General features: G+C 34.0%; 1 protein-coding gene across 1 annotated transcript in view; it reads left to right on the top strand.

Moving 5' to 3' along the window:
• Window positions 1-15,487, top strand: part of LOTGIDRAFT_140419 (hypothetical protein) — a gene marked incomplete at both ends in the record, with an annotated part of 59,361 nt that overhangs the window by 33,559 nt on the left and 10,315 nt on the right. The window contains 15 exons of the mRNA XM_009050211.1: window positions 266-341; window positions 547-638; window positions 1,305-1,440; window positions 2,595-2,690; window positions 3,039-3,134; window positions 5,053-5,171; window positions 6,145-6,262; window positions 7,014-7,135; window positions 7,755-7,866; window positions 8,629-8,840; window positions 9,653-9,841; window positions 10,732-10,884; window positions 12,418-12,544; window positions 13,574-13,673; window positions 14,478-14,685. Coding sequence (XP_009048459.1) covers window positions 266-341; window positions 547-638; window positions 1,305-1,440; window positions 2,595-2,690; window positions 3,039-3,134; window positions 5,053-5,171; window positions 6,145-6,262; window positions 7,014-7,135; window positions 7,755-7,866; window positions 8,629-8,840; window positions 9,653-9,841; window positions 10,732-10,884; window positions 12,418-12,544; window positions 13,574-13,673; window positions 14,478-14,685 — 1,956 coding nt within the window. The remainder of the gene's footprint in view (window positions 1-265; window positions 342-546; window positions 639-1,304; window positions 1,441-2,594; window positions 2,691-3,038; window positions 3,135-5,052; window positions 5,172-6,144; window positions 6,263-7,013; window positions 7,136-7,754; window positions 7,867-8,628; window positions 8,841-9,652; window positions 9,842-10,731; window positions 10,885-12,417; window positions 12,545-13,573; window positions 13,674-14,477; window positions 14,686-15,487) is intronic.

Raw genomic sequence — 15,487 nt, 5'->3', positions numbered from 1 at the left:
CTGTCGGTCCGTCCATCCGTCCGTCAACATTTGCTTGTTAACTCTCTAAAAACTAGATTTTTTGATGGAATCAAATTAAATTCGGTATGTGTATACATATTCATAAAACGAAGATCAATTTCGAATTGGAGCTATTTTCGACTGTTAGAAGCAGAGTTATTGCCCTTGCCCCAAAATCTTGAATATTTACCATCCGCATGCTGTGGTGGGCGTATATGGCTGTGGTCCACTATCTTTATTCTCTCAATAATTGTTCTCGTTAAAGGGAGAAGCCAGCATTAAAATATAAACAAGTGTTTACTCTTATTTTGACCTTTCTTTCACTCAGTGGAATTCTGCTGGTAATTCTCTTCTGAATTAGCTAATTATGTATTAATTATGGACATGTGAGACAAACTGATATTTTTCCAAGTCATTAGAACAACTCTACTTTCTATTCATATAAGTATTAGCATTTTCATTTTCATAAATGAAAATAAGGGAACCCATCTTTAACCTGCTTTCACCGTTGTATATGATTTATTATGTATCTTTTATTATTATCAGGCTATGGGTAAAGCCAGACAAGATTTAAACTCTAACCCGCTATCACCCGGTGTGGTACCAGAGTTCAGATTATGGGAAGAACAATGGATTAAGTAAGTAAAAGTACTCTTTATAACAGTCATATTAGTATTGAGATCAGCATATTATATATAGCTTTTAAAATGTCAAAATTTTGGCAGATTTTTTGTCTGTGGACTGTAGCACACATGAGCTTGATTGTTTGTCCCATTTGTATGTTCAGACGCTTTTTTCCATGACAGCAGGATTGAGAGTTAAACATCAGACTCCCCCAGTTTGAATTAAAGATGGATTCCCTTATTTTCATTTATGAAAATGCTAATACTTATATGAATAGAAAGTAGAGGTGTTCTAATGACTTGGAAAAATACCAGTTTGTCTCACATATCCATAATTAATTCATAATTAGCTAAATTTGAAGAGAATTAGCTGCAGACTTCCAATGAGTGACCGATCAAGAAAGGTCAAAAAGTATTTTTTTGGTTATCCAGACTGTACATATATAAACATTTATGATTGCTAAAAACTCTTAGTTATATGCGATAGGAAAATAAAGTTTTGATAATGATAATGATAATGATATGGCATGATTAAGAATACATGATAATTCATTAGAAACACCAATTTGTCAAACAGTTTGCTTAATTTGACACTAGAAAAATAAGGAAACCCATCTTTAATGTCAAAAATTATGTTATAACCTTAATAAACGTTTTAAATTTCACACTATTATATTTCAGATGTTCCAAGGAATTAAACCAGTGGAATCATCTATTGGAATATTCCAAATCTAAAGAGAACAATAATCCACATCTGGTTCTAGAATGTGCTTGGAGAGTTCCAGATTGGAATCTAATGAAAACAGCCCATGCCAAGGTTTGTGATTGGTCTTTTTATTTCTAATTTCTGAAAATACAGTAACCTAAAGCAGATGGTTGCTTTAGGCTTCCCAGTTTGCAATACAATTCTGCAAGTCTCATAATGTCCTTTTTATACGCCCACATTATAATATGGTCATATATTGTCCATGCCCCTGTCCGTCCGTGGGTCCGCCAGTCTACAATTGGCTTGTGAACGCAATAGAGACAACAGTGATTTGAATGAAATTCGGTGTGATCATTTACATTCATGAGATCTTGGACAAGTTCGAATTTGGCTATCTTTCGATGAACGGTTTTTGAGTTATTACCCTTGACTTATGAAAAACGCGTCAAAATTTGGCTCTAAACACAATAGATACTACAGTTTACAGTTTTCATCTAATTTAAATGAAATTTGGTGTGAATATTTATAATGATGAGATCTTGGACAAGTTCGAATTTGGCTATCATTCGATAAGCGGTTTTTTGAGTTATTGCCCTTGACTTATGAAAAAGGCTTCAAAATTTGGTTGTGAATAGAGACTACAGTTTTCATCCAATTTCAATGAAATTTGGTGTGAATATTTATAATGATGAGATCTTTGACAAGTTCGAATTTGGCTATCTTTCTATGAACGGTTTTTGAGTTATTGCCCTTGACTTATGAAAAACACGTCAAAATTTGGTTCTGAACACAATAAAGACTACAGTTTTCATCCAATTTAAATGAAATTTGGTATGATCATTTATAATGATGAGATCTTAGTCAATTTTTCGATCAACAGAATTTGAATGACTTAGTAAAAACACATCAAAATTGGTTAGCGATAGAGGTGACAGTTTATGTCAGAATTTTATTAAATAATGTGTATTTGTTTAAATCAACAATATCTTGCACTAATTAGATTTTTGGTATGATTTGACACAGATAGGTGACTGTCCTTGATATACTGAAAATGTATCAGGAAAGTGGGCATATCTTGCTAGCCAACCACTTGTTTCACTCTTAAGGTGTAAATAGTACAATGTACAGTGGAGGAGAATCTATACAGACAAAAGTAGAAGAAGCGAGTCAAGTCTACTGTATCTAAAATCTTGCACTGTATACTGTACTGTATGCAGTACCTCAGCTATTTACAGTATTTGTAGTAATATACTTTGTTTATTAAGGTGGAGTTAACCTGTCCTAAAGATATGATATGGAAAGTGAATCTATACAGAGGTTACATAGCTATCTGTCATCCCGAAGATAACCACATCAATATGGTCATGGTGGGTACATTTTACTTTCGTTTGGGCTTTTGAGCTGGAATATCTCTGCAATTTAGATGCTTGCTCACCAACCAAGCAAACCAAGCAATCCCAATCCTAGACTTGATTCTGGTATGGATAAAGCTATATGTATCACACTTCAAAATTAATTCCTACTTACTGTTCCCCTATGATTAAATTAAGCCATACCATTGTACCTATATTTATTTCCATCTTCTTGTTGATTTCGAATTGTGCTATAATTATGAATAATAACTGTAAACTGTAAATATTTCCCTCCATAAAGATAAGGTTTATATTGAGAGGTTTCAGCGAGAAATTGACAATATTCTCTTTGTATAGATTGAACGTTTGGTAGAGTTTGCCAGTAATTATGCTATTAAAGAATGGAGAAGATTACCTAGTGTTGTTTCTAATATACACATACCATTACTACAAGTAAGTTTTATATACATATGCCATTACTACAAGTAAGTTTTATATACATATACCATTACTAAAGTAAGTTTTATATACATATACCATTACTACAAGTAAGTTTTATATACATATACCATTACTACAAGTTTTATATACATATACCATTACTACAAGTAAGTTTTATATACATATACCATTACTACAAGTAAGTTTTATATACATATACCATGACTACAAGTAAGTTTTATATACATATAGCATTACTGCAAGTTTTATATACATATACCATTACTACAAGTTTTATATACATATACCATTACTACAAGTAAGTTTTATATACATATACCATTACTACAAGTAAGTTATATATACATATACCATTACTAAAGTAAGTTTTATATACACATACCATGACTACAAGTAAGTTTTATATACATATACCATTACTACAAGTAAGTTATATATACATATACCATTACTAAAGTAAGTTTTATATACACATACCATGACTACAAGTAAGTTTTATATACATATACCATGACTACAAGTAAGTTTTATATACATATACCATTACAACAAGTAAGTTTTATATACATATACCATGACTACACGTAGGTTTTATATACATATACCATGACTACAAGTAAGTTTTATATACATATACCATGACTACAAGTAAGTTTTATATACATATACCATTACTACAAGTAAATTTTATATACATATACCATGACTACAAGTAAATTTTATATACATATACCATTGCTACAAGTAAGTTTTATATACATATACCATGACTACAAGTAAGTTTTATATACATATACCATGACTACACGTAGGTTTTATATATATATACCATGACTACAAGTAAGTTTTATATAAATATACCATTACTACAAGTAAGTTTTATATACATATACCATGACTACAAGTAAGTTTTATATACATATACCATGACTACAAGTAAGTTTTATATACATATACCATTACTACAAGTAAGTTTTATATACATATACCATTACTACAAGTAAGTTTTATATACATATACCATTACTACAAGTTTTATATACAAATACCATGACTACAAGTAAATTATATATACATATACCATTACTACAAGTAAGTTTTATATACATATACCATTACTACAAGTAAATTTTATATACATATACCATTACTACAAGTAAGTTTTATATACATATACCATGACTACAAGTAAATTTTATATACATATACCATTACTACAAGTAAATTTTATATACATATACCATTACTACAAGTAAGTTTTATATACATATACCATGACTACAAGTAAGTTTTATATACATATACCTTGACTACAAATAAGTTTTATATACATATACCATGACTACAAGTAAATTTTATATACATATACCATTACTACAAGTAAGTTTTATATACATATACCATTACTACAAGTAAATTTTATATACATATACCATTACTACAAGTAAGTTTTATATACAAATACCATGACTACAAGTAAATTATATATACATATACCATTACTACAAGTAAGTTTTATATACATATACCATTACTACAAGTAAATTTTATATACATATACCATTACTACAAGTAAGTTTTATATACATATATCATTACTACAAGTAAGTTTTATATACAAATACCATGACTACAAGTAAATTATATATACATTTATATACATATACCATTACTACAAGTAAGTTTTATATACAAATATCCAGTAACTTTTATATACATATACCATAACTACAAGTAGGTTTTACCATTACTACAAGTAGGTTTTATTTACACATGCTGCCAGGACAGTGATCAAAATAGTTATATCATTAGCACTAACATCTAAGAGACTTAAAACTTTATTTTAGTTCCATGTCATGTGACTGATTTTAAGTTTGAAAGTATATGTGTAAATTTCTGTGACTTTCAGGCAGCTCAACAGATAATGGAATTGCAGGAAGCAGCACAGATTAATCAGGGTTTACAGCCTGGCAATATAACTCGTAGTTCTAGTGTACATGATATGAAAGCTATAGTCAAAACATGGAAGTAAGTTTTTAACAAGTTCTTTCTGCAAAGTACTGATTAATCTTTAAGCGGTCGCTTGATCGGTGAATTTGGAACGTTCGAAACTCATGGAATCAACGAACAGTCAATAATACAAACTGAAATAGAGTTCAGAACACGTGCCAAAAAAATAGTAGGTGCAGACAAAATCCAATATGGCGGAAAAAGCAATAGAATGGGCAATTTTGAGTGTGATTTATTCTGGTTTTGTAAACTTGTTCAAACTGTTTGTTTGAGGCCAAAATTGGAACAGGCAGAAACTGTTCAGAACTCAACAATCAAGTGCTACCCTATATCACCATAACAGATGTCAATATTGAGAAAACTGACACAATCAGAAGTTGTAAATTAAATCAAGTGAAAATTACAGTGGTAGGTTTTGATGCGAGGGGCTTCTCCATAACTATACGTATATCGAGATCATTCATTTCTTATAAAGGATATGAAAATGACTTTGATACAGTTTTGCCATAGGATATGTAGACAATTCATTTTGTCAATCTTAAGTTTTAAGTTACAAATAATTTTGAAAAATTTGAAACTTTATTAAAGATGTGTTCCCCTTATTTTCATTTATGAAAATGAAAATGCTAATACTTATATGAATAGAAAGTAGTGGTGTTCTAATGACTTGGAAAATACCAGTTTGTCTCACATGTCCATAATTAATTCATAATTAGCTAAATTAGAAGAGAATTACCAACAGAATTCCAATGAGTGACAGATCAAGAAAGGTCAAAAAGTCTTTTTTGTTTATCCAGTCTGTTCATACATGGACATTTATGATTGGTTAAAACTCATTATTATATGCAATAAGAACATAATGATATGATTAAGAATACATGATAATTCATTAAAAACACCAATTAATCAAATAGTTTGCTTATTTTGACAGTAAAAACAAGGAAATCCATCTTTAAAAATCTGACAAAAAATATAATGGTTATTATTGCAGGAATCGATTACCAATGATATCAGATGACATCTCTCATTGGAGTGACATATTTACCTGGCGCCAGCATCATTTCCAGTTTATTAAGAATCATTATGATACCAATCCTACACCAGACACAGTAAGTCTTAAAGTTAAAGCTAATCTGTTCGCCAAAATTCAAATTACTGCAACTCAAAGGAAATATCAGTTCTGTATTGGATATTAAATTGTACTTTAAATTTCTAACCATTGTACAGAGCCCCTAAGACGCAATTTTCCATACTTTTATAAAATAAAAAATGTATTTCGTTTAAACGAAATAAGTTATTTGATTAAATGAAATAAGTAATTCGATTAAACAAAATAAGTAATTTGATTGAACGAAATAAGTTATTTCGTTAAAATGAAATAAAAAATGTATTTCGTATAAATGAAATAAGTTATTTGATTAAATGAAATAAGTAATTCGATTAAACAAAATAAGTAATTTGTTTAAACGAAATAAGTAATTTGTTTAAACGAAATAAGTAATTTGTTTTAAACGAAATAAGTAATTTGTTTTAAACGAAATAAGTAATTTGTTTTAACGAAATAAGTAATTTGTTTTAACGAAATAAGTAATTTGTTTTAAACGAAATAAGTAATTCATTTTAAACGAAACAAGTAATTCATTTTAAACGAATTAAGTAATTTGAAGGAAATAAGTAATTTGTTTTAAACGAAATAAGTAATTCTTTTTAAACGAAATATGTATTTCGTTTAATGAATTTCTTATTTTGTAATATCGAAATAACTAATTCATTAAAACGAAATATTTGATAAAAGTACGGAAAAGTGCGCCTAAGGGGCTCCAAACCATTGTATGTGTATCATTGACACTTATATTCCAGAGTATCGGTGCCAGTAGTAACAGTATGTTGGGTATACACGCCTCAGCTCAAGCTATCATACATTTTGGTAAAATAGCTAGGAAAAATGGACTTACTGGCGTATGTTTGGATACATTGAATAGGTTTGTTTTCATATTTTACATTTCAAAGGGAGGACATTATTGTCAGGATTCAGTATCATGTTTTGTGGAATGTTGGTGTGTCTGGGAGTGTCTACACTTTTTATACGCCCACACATAAGATGGGCGTATATTGTCGGCACCCCTGTCCGTCGGTCAGTCCGTCTGTCAACATTTGCTGGTAAACGCTCTAAAAACTAGAGTGTTTGATGGAATCAAATGAAATTCGGTATGTGTATACATATTAATAAAACACAGATCAAGTTCGAATTTGAGCTATTTTCGGCCGTTAGAAGCAGAGTTATTACACTTGCCCCAAAATCTTGAATATTTACCATCCGCATGCCGTCTAGTTTCACGTGTTGTGCGAGAATCAAGTCATGCTTACTCTTTTTGAAACACCTGATGGAACTTCTCTTTGGAGTAGCCCACAACTATACAACTTTTACTCTCAATTTTGCCATACTTTAGACAAAAATTTGATTACCGGTAATGCAATTGTCTTGCTTGTACGATTATCATTTTTTAACAGCAAGCCATTGCTGCTATCCTGGCAGATTTTTCCTTCATTGCACACTGCATCACATAGCCCGTTTTCATTGCATTTCGTTCTCCATTTCAGAATTCATACTATACCTAGTGTACCAATAGTGGATTGTTTCCAAAAAATTCGTCAACAAGTGAAATGTTATCTACAAATGGCCGGTGTAATGGGAAAGAGTGAATTACAAGAGGTTTGTCTTGAAACATTACACGTCTGCTAATTTTGATAGGAAAAAATACCTTGTCTTTGTCATTCTGACATGACACATTCCATTGTGCCAAGCGCAGTTTTCTCTTTCTATAAGCATCTATGTTAGACAGATTATGATTTCAGCATTTTTTGTTCAGCAAGGTCAAGAGCTAATGAAGGCAGCCATATTGAATATGAGCCCAGATGGTTTTGAGACTATTTTTAGATTCAGTCAATTTCAATGCATACCATTTGTATAGAAAATTGAGATTAATGGTGTCTCTCTGTTGTAATACCAGGAAGCTGCGGTGGCTCAGTGAGTTAGACGCTTGCTTGCTAACTTGAAGGTCCAGGGTTCAATCCCGGCATAGGTCGAGATAATACCTTCAGATTTTTCAACCCGGTTTCCCCCTGTCAGTGATACAGGTAAGAGGGGCTGACATGGAAAAAACGTCTAGTCGTTGGGATGGGACAATAAACTGAGGCCCCGTGTGCTACAGGCTGTGCACGTTAAAGATCCCTCGACAGTTGAAAAACGAAAAAGAGGAGGCTAATGCCACTGTCCTGGCAAAATTCCCTCATCGCACCCTGCATGGCGTTTTCCATCTTCATTAGCCCACATGGTGCAGAAAAGTAGGACTCCATTCATTTCATTGCACTGTTGTAATGCCACAATCTGCTAGCTAAGGGGACACGATAATTTCAAAATTCACATGTAGCTTAAAGTTAAAATATTGATAAATTGTGGGGTTTATTTTTACAGGGTTTAGAAGTTATAGAGTCAACCAATCTCAGATATTTCACTAAAGAAATGCAGGCTGAATTTTATGCTTTGAAAGGAATGTTTTTAGCTCAGATCAACAGGTCAGATGATGCTAATAAAGCGTTCTCTTCTGCTGTACAGATGCACGATACATTAGTCAGAGCCTGGGCTTTGTGGGGAGATTATTTAGAAAATATTTTCTCCAGAGACAAGTAAGTTTGATTCATATGCTGTATTGGTTAACTGTTCGGATGGGACAATAAACCGAGGCCCCGTGTGCTACAGGCTGTGCATGTTAAAGATCCCTCGAAAAAGCGTCTAGTTGTTCGGATGGGACAATAAACCGAGGCCCAGTGTCCTACAGGCTGTGCACGTTAAAGATCCCGCGACAGTTGGAAATCGAAAATGAGCAAGCTAATGCCGCTGTCAGTAGGACAATAGACCGAGGCCCCGTGTCCTACAGGCTGTGCATGTTAAAGATCCCGCGACAGTTTGCAATCGAAAATGAGCAGGCTAATGCCGCTGACAATAGGACAATAAACCGAGGCCCCGTGTGCTACAGGCACAGTTGGAAATGGAAAAAAGAGCAGGCTAATGCTGCTGTCCTGGCAAAATTTCCCTTATTGTACCCTGCATGGCGTTGCCCGTCTTCTTTAGCCCACATGGTGCAGAAAAGTAGGACGTAAAACTCCATTCATTTCATTTCATTTTTTTGTATTGGTTAACTCATGGATGGATTGAAAGTGGAAAATTTCCATATTAGAAATAGCATGTGATTTTAATGAAATAAATACTCTGGTCTATCTTGAGCGAACTCAAAGTTTCAATTTCTGCTTTCTGACTTTTCGGAATGAAAGTTTTAACGGATAAAGAGTCATAACTAGTGTTTGGAATGATGTCGCGCCCTGAATATGACGACAGTCCACATTTAATTTTGGTGTTAGATGGTGATGAGATCATAGTCTCATGAAAGCACTGGCCTAGGTCTCAAAGTAAAGATTTATGATAAAACATTATTATGTAGGAATATACAGCAAGGAGAGTATGCTATAACCTGCTATTTACATGCCTGTCGACACCAGAATGAAGGCAAATCCAGGAAGTATTTAGCCCGTGTATTGTGGTTGCTGACCTATGATGATGAAAAATTAACATTAGCTACTGCTGTAGATAAACACTGTGTTGGTGTACCCGCTATACAGTGGTTACCATGGTATGTATATTGACTCGTGCTTGATCGTTGAGTTCTGAATTGGTCAGTTTGTTCCAATTCTAGTCTCAATCGATCAGTACAGAATTTCTTTCTCCACCTATATTTTTTTCAATTCTGAGGAAGTATTCAAATTCTCCAGACCAGTGGCAGAGTTTTGCCCCCTTCGCAGCCTTTAAGCACGTTTTTCAGGCAAAAATCTCACAACAAGGTTAAAAATTCAGGCAATATCAGATATTCTCCCCCCCCCCCCCCCCTCTCGGACATAAACCTGGCTCCGCCACTGCACCAGATTTTAATATGCCAACCTAGATTATAACATATGACCACCATGTTTTGTTTGATGGAACCACCATTTCATCATTAAACTGACTGTCCTGGAGGAAAGAATGATAAAATGCATATTGACTTATATTATTGCATATAATGCTTGACTCATGATTTTTATACGCCCACAAGGAAATGTGGACGTATATTGCCGTCGCCCCCTGTCCGTTGTCTGTTTTTTCTGTCAGTCCGTCGCTCCGTCAACATTTCTTGTGAACACAATAGAGACTACAGTTTTCAACTGATTTTAATGAAATTTGGTGTGATCATTTACATTAATGAGATCTTGGCAAGTTTAGATTTGACGATCTTTCGTTGAACGGTTTTTGAGTTATTGCCCTTGACTTAGGAAAAACACGTCAAAATTGTTTGTGAAATGAGACTACAGTTTTCAAATGATTTTAATGAAATTTGGTGGTCAAGCTCGAAATTAACGATCTTTCGTTCAACGGTTTTTGAGTTATTGTCCTTGACTTAGAAAAAACGCGTTTGATCATTTCTGACAGCTGCCAGTGAGCGTATGTTACCGTGCCTGGCAAGCTATCTTTATGTTTTGTTTAAAACAGGATACCACAGTTACTAACATGTTTAGTAAGAAATGAAGGAAGGTTGATTATGAATTTATTAAGTCAAGTTGGTAGAATGTATCCACAAGCTGTTTATTTCCCAATAAGAACATTATATTTAACATTGAAGATTGAACAACGTGAACGATGTGAGTACATTGATTTGTTTCTCTAATAATCAGATCTTTGCATTGGGTCCTTCAAAGTTTGATGACGGTCCAGGGTTCAATCCCGGCATAGGTCCAGATGATACCTTTGGATTTTTCAACAATCAAAGAATACAGGACCTCAAATTTGGACAGGGAGTCGCGGTGGCTCAGTGTGTTAGACGCTTGCTCGCTAACCTGAAGGTCCAGGGTTCAATCCCGGCATAGGTCGAGATAATGCCTTCGGATTTTTCAACCCGGTTTCCCCCCGTCAGTGATGCAGGTGAGAGAGGCTGACATGGAAAAAGCGTCTAGTTGTTCGGATGGGACAATAAACCGAGGCCCCATGTGCTACAGGCTGTGCACGTTAAAGATCCCTCGACAGTTGGAAATCGAAAATGAGCAGGCTAATGCTGCTGTCCTGGCAAAATTTCACTCATTGCACCCTGCATGGCGTTGTCCGTCTTCATTAGTCCACATGGTACAATCAGGATCAGAAAAGTAAGTAAAGTAAAATAATTTTGTTCTATAATAGATAAGAGTGGTGGAAGTGAGTTATCAGTTGGTGGTACAGTAAGTCGCTCTTTATCAACTACCACTCTGTCTACTGAACCAACAACACCAGATCCTATTACACCTACAGCTACAACTGCAACATCAACAGCTTCAACAGCATCAACACCAACTACAGGTAAACAAGTTATCCTGAATTATAGATATTCTAATCTAAGTAATGGAAAGATTGGCTAAGCTCACAATTGCTCATAAAAACTCTCGCAGGTGCAGTTCTTGATGGATTTTGATGAAACTTGGTGTGAGTGTTTGCAATCACCCAAGGAAAAATTAGAAAAATCGAAAAATAAGTAGTATGAGTTATTGCCCTTGTTCTTCAAAATACGTTCAATTTTTAGCCTGTAAACACTCTCAAAGGTGCAATTATTGATGGATTTTGACCAAACTTTGTGTGGCTATCTTACGGTGAACTGTTTTTGAGTTATTGCCCTTGGCTTAGGAAGAACATGCCAAAATTTGTTTGTGAACACAATAGAGACTACAATTTTCATCCAATCATTAAATGAAATTTGGTGTGAATATTTATAATGATGAGATTAGACAAGTTCGAATTTGACGATCTTTCGATGATTGGTTTTTGAGTTATTGCCCTTGGTTTATGAAAAACGTGTCAAAATTTGTGTGTTAACACAATAGAGAGTATAATTTTCATCTGATTTATATGAAATTTGGTATGATCATTTATAATGATGAGATCTTAGTCAAGATTGACAGAACGCATCAAAATTTGTTAGCGATAGAGGTGACAGTTTATGTCAGAATTTTATTAAATAATATGTGTTTGTTTAAATCAACAATATCTTGCACAAATTAGATTTTTGGTATGATTTGACACAGATAGGTGACTGCCCTTGATATACTGAAAATGTATCAGGAAAGTGGGCGTATCTTGCTAACCAACCACTTGTTAATAATTTAACATGGTTTAAATTATTGATTCAGATGCAGCAAGTGGGAGTAAATCCAGTAATGTATCATCTGATGGTGGACCAATAAAAGCGCCAGCACCAATGTGGAGATGTAGTAAAATCATGCATATGCAGAGAGATATGCATCCCACAATATTGTCATCCTTAGAGGGCATAGTTGATCAGGTATTGGTGGTGGTGGTATTTTCTTTAAGGTGATACTAAGTCTTAGAATGAACATAAAATTTAAGTTCTCGAAATGGTCAATATGAGTATATATTCATCAGTGAACTTACCTGGTGTCATAAAGTTACAACAGAATCTCTGTAAAATCTAGAAAATTGGAAAATTCATAAAACTAAGTAATTATTGAAAAACGCTTAATCATAATATTAAGCGTTTTTCAATAGTTAATTGCATTTTTATTAAGTTTTTTGGATTTATCGGATTATATAAGGATCCTGTTATGTTATTTATGCCACCAGGTAAGTTCACTGATGAATATATACTCATATTGACCATTCTTGAGAATTAAATTTTATGTTCATTCTAAGACGTAGTATCCCTTTAAGTTTTCAGGACTCACTTGGAGTATTGGTCAAGATAGTTTTACCATCTGTGGATATTTCTACTCCGATTCTCCCCTGACAGGGATTTCTAATATGGAAAAATTTGTCTAGTGCTACAGGGTGTGCACATCCAGATCCAGCTGATGTCCAATTCCCATAAAAAAAATTCTTAGATAATATTTTAGAGTAGGCTACTCTGAGCAGCCCCTGTACTTGTCCTTTAAATGAATGGAGTTATACGTCCTACTTTTCTGCACCATGTGGGCTAATGAAGACAGGCAACGCTAGCTATACAGGGTGCAATGAGGGAAATTTTGCCAGGACAGCGGCATTAGTCTGCTCTTTTTCGATTTCCAACTGTCGAGGGATCTTTAACGTTCAGAGCCTGTAGCACACGGGGCCTCGGTTTATTGTCCCATCTGAACGACTAGACACTTTTTCCATGTCAGCCCCTCTTACCTGCATCACTGACTGGGGGAAACCAGGTTGAAAAAATCGGAAGGTATTATCTCGACCTATGTCGGGATTGAACCCTGGACCTTCAGGTTAATGAGCAAGCATCTAACTCACTGAGCCACTGCGTCTCCCTGTCCAAATTTGAGGTCCTGTATACTACGATTGTTACAAAAAAAAAACTGATTTGCAGATGGTGTGGTTCAGAGAAAATTGGTATGAAGAAGTTTTACGCCAGCTACGCCAAGGACTAGCCAAATGTCATGCTGTAGCTTTTGAAAACAGAACAGCAGGTATTTAGTTTTACTTTCAAACCTAACTCACATTTCATCCAATCAGCATTGACCAAATTTTTAAATGACTCATTTGATGGTTATGTGACAATTTGAATACTAGCTAGCATGAGGTTCAAAGTAAGTTATATCACATCATATCAATTTGTTCCCTCTGCAATTAAAATTTTACTTAAAGATGGGTTCCCTTATTTTCATTTATAAAAGTGAAAATGCTAATACTTATATGAATAGAAAGTAGTGGTGTTCTAATGACTTGGAAAAATACCAGTTTGTCTCACATGTCCATAATTGATTCATAATTAGCTAAATTAGAAGAGAATTACCAGCAGAATTCCAATGAGTGACCAATCAAGAAAGGTCAAAAAGTCTTTTTTGTTCATCCAGACTGTAACTCTTAATTATATGCAATAAGAACATAATGATATGATTAAGAATACATGATAATGTGACTTCATTCGTTGGACTACATTCTAGCAGACGACACTTGGAATTCCGAATAGAGCTTGGGATTATAAGGAAATTCGACCAATAAAAAATTGCAAAGTATGGTAATAACTGAAATCCGCCATTTTGCTTGAAACTACTGGATTCATTCTACTAGCTGACATTGTACAGAAAACCCATGTTTATCAAAACAAGCAAATTCGGAGGTCACGCGAGTTCGCACATGGAAATTATTAATCCTTTCTGGAAATGCACGAAAAATAGGTTAGCACGAAATTAGGTTACTTGACTGTATGAAGTGGAGTACTTATGTTTATTTTTGAAACATGTATTAACCCAAGTTTTGGTTGTTTTCAGTAACTGATGCTACTATTACACCTCACACGTTAAATTTTGTCAAGAAATTAGTCAGTACATTTGGTGTTGGCATCGAGAATGTTTCTAGTGTTTCCTCAACCTTCTCTAGTGCTGCTTCAGAATCACTAGCTCGTAGAGCTCAAGCAACCGCCCAGGATCCAGTCTTTCAAAAGATGAAAAGCCAGTTTACCACAGATTTTGATTTCAAGTGAGTTGATATTGGTATTACATTAGGCCATACAAAATAAATAGTCTGTTTTACAGGTCTAAAAATGCCTGATTGTTGCCTTAATATTAAATGTACATTAAATTTGTGGTAATAAATATTAAATGCTTTGGCTCGCTCCGATTTATTCCAGTTGAAAATCTAAAAAAGTGCTTATAAATAATAAATAATAAATTCGCCCTCTCACTCCGATTTTTAAAAAAAAAGGCCTGTAAAACAAGACTATTTATTTTATATGGCCTTATTATTAGTATGGTACAGTCAAGTAGTATACTATATTACCACTCAATATTATGGTGTCTGCATTTTGCAAACTTCTTGCTTTATTCATCCTGTCAGATTGCATATTACTTACAGTGACAGAGATTAACTGGAGGGTAAGAGAGGATATGATTATACATGCTTGCACACTTGATGTTTATTTATACGGTAAAAACACAAAACATATGGACAAAGATAATGGTAATAACAAAATTAGTGACTTCCGATTGTCTGTGACAATCGATTATCGGTCCTTGACAGTCCAGCGATGTTACTAATCGATTCTCAACTCAAAGTTGGCGACGTCGGCAAACAATGTAAAAAGTCAGTCATGTTGTTTTTATACGCCCACATGAAAGGGGGGGCGTATATTGCTGTCACCCATGTCCGTCAGTCGGTCCGTCCACAATTACTCGTAAACACTCTACAAGACACAATTCTTGACGGATTTTGACAAAACCTTGGTATGGTTGTTCATAATCACCCAAGGATGAACCCTATAAAATCAGAAAAATAAAAAATT

The sequence above is a fragment of the Lottia gigantea genome, assembly GCF_000327385.1.
Source record: "Lottia gigantea unplaced genomic scaffold LOTGIsca_147, whole genome shotgun sequence".
Taxonomy (NCBI): domain Eukaryota; kingdom Metazoa; phylum Mollusca; class Gastropoda; family Lottiidae; genus Lottia; species Lottia gigantea.
Note: the sequence above shows the minus strand (reverse complement) of the source record. Positions and strands in the feature narration are given on the sequence as shown.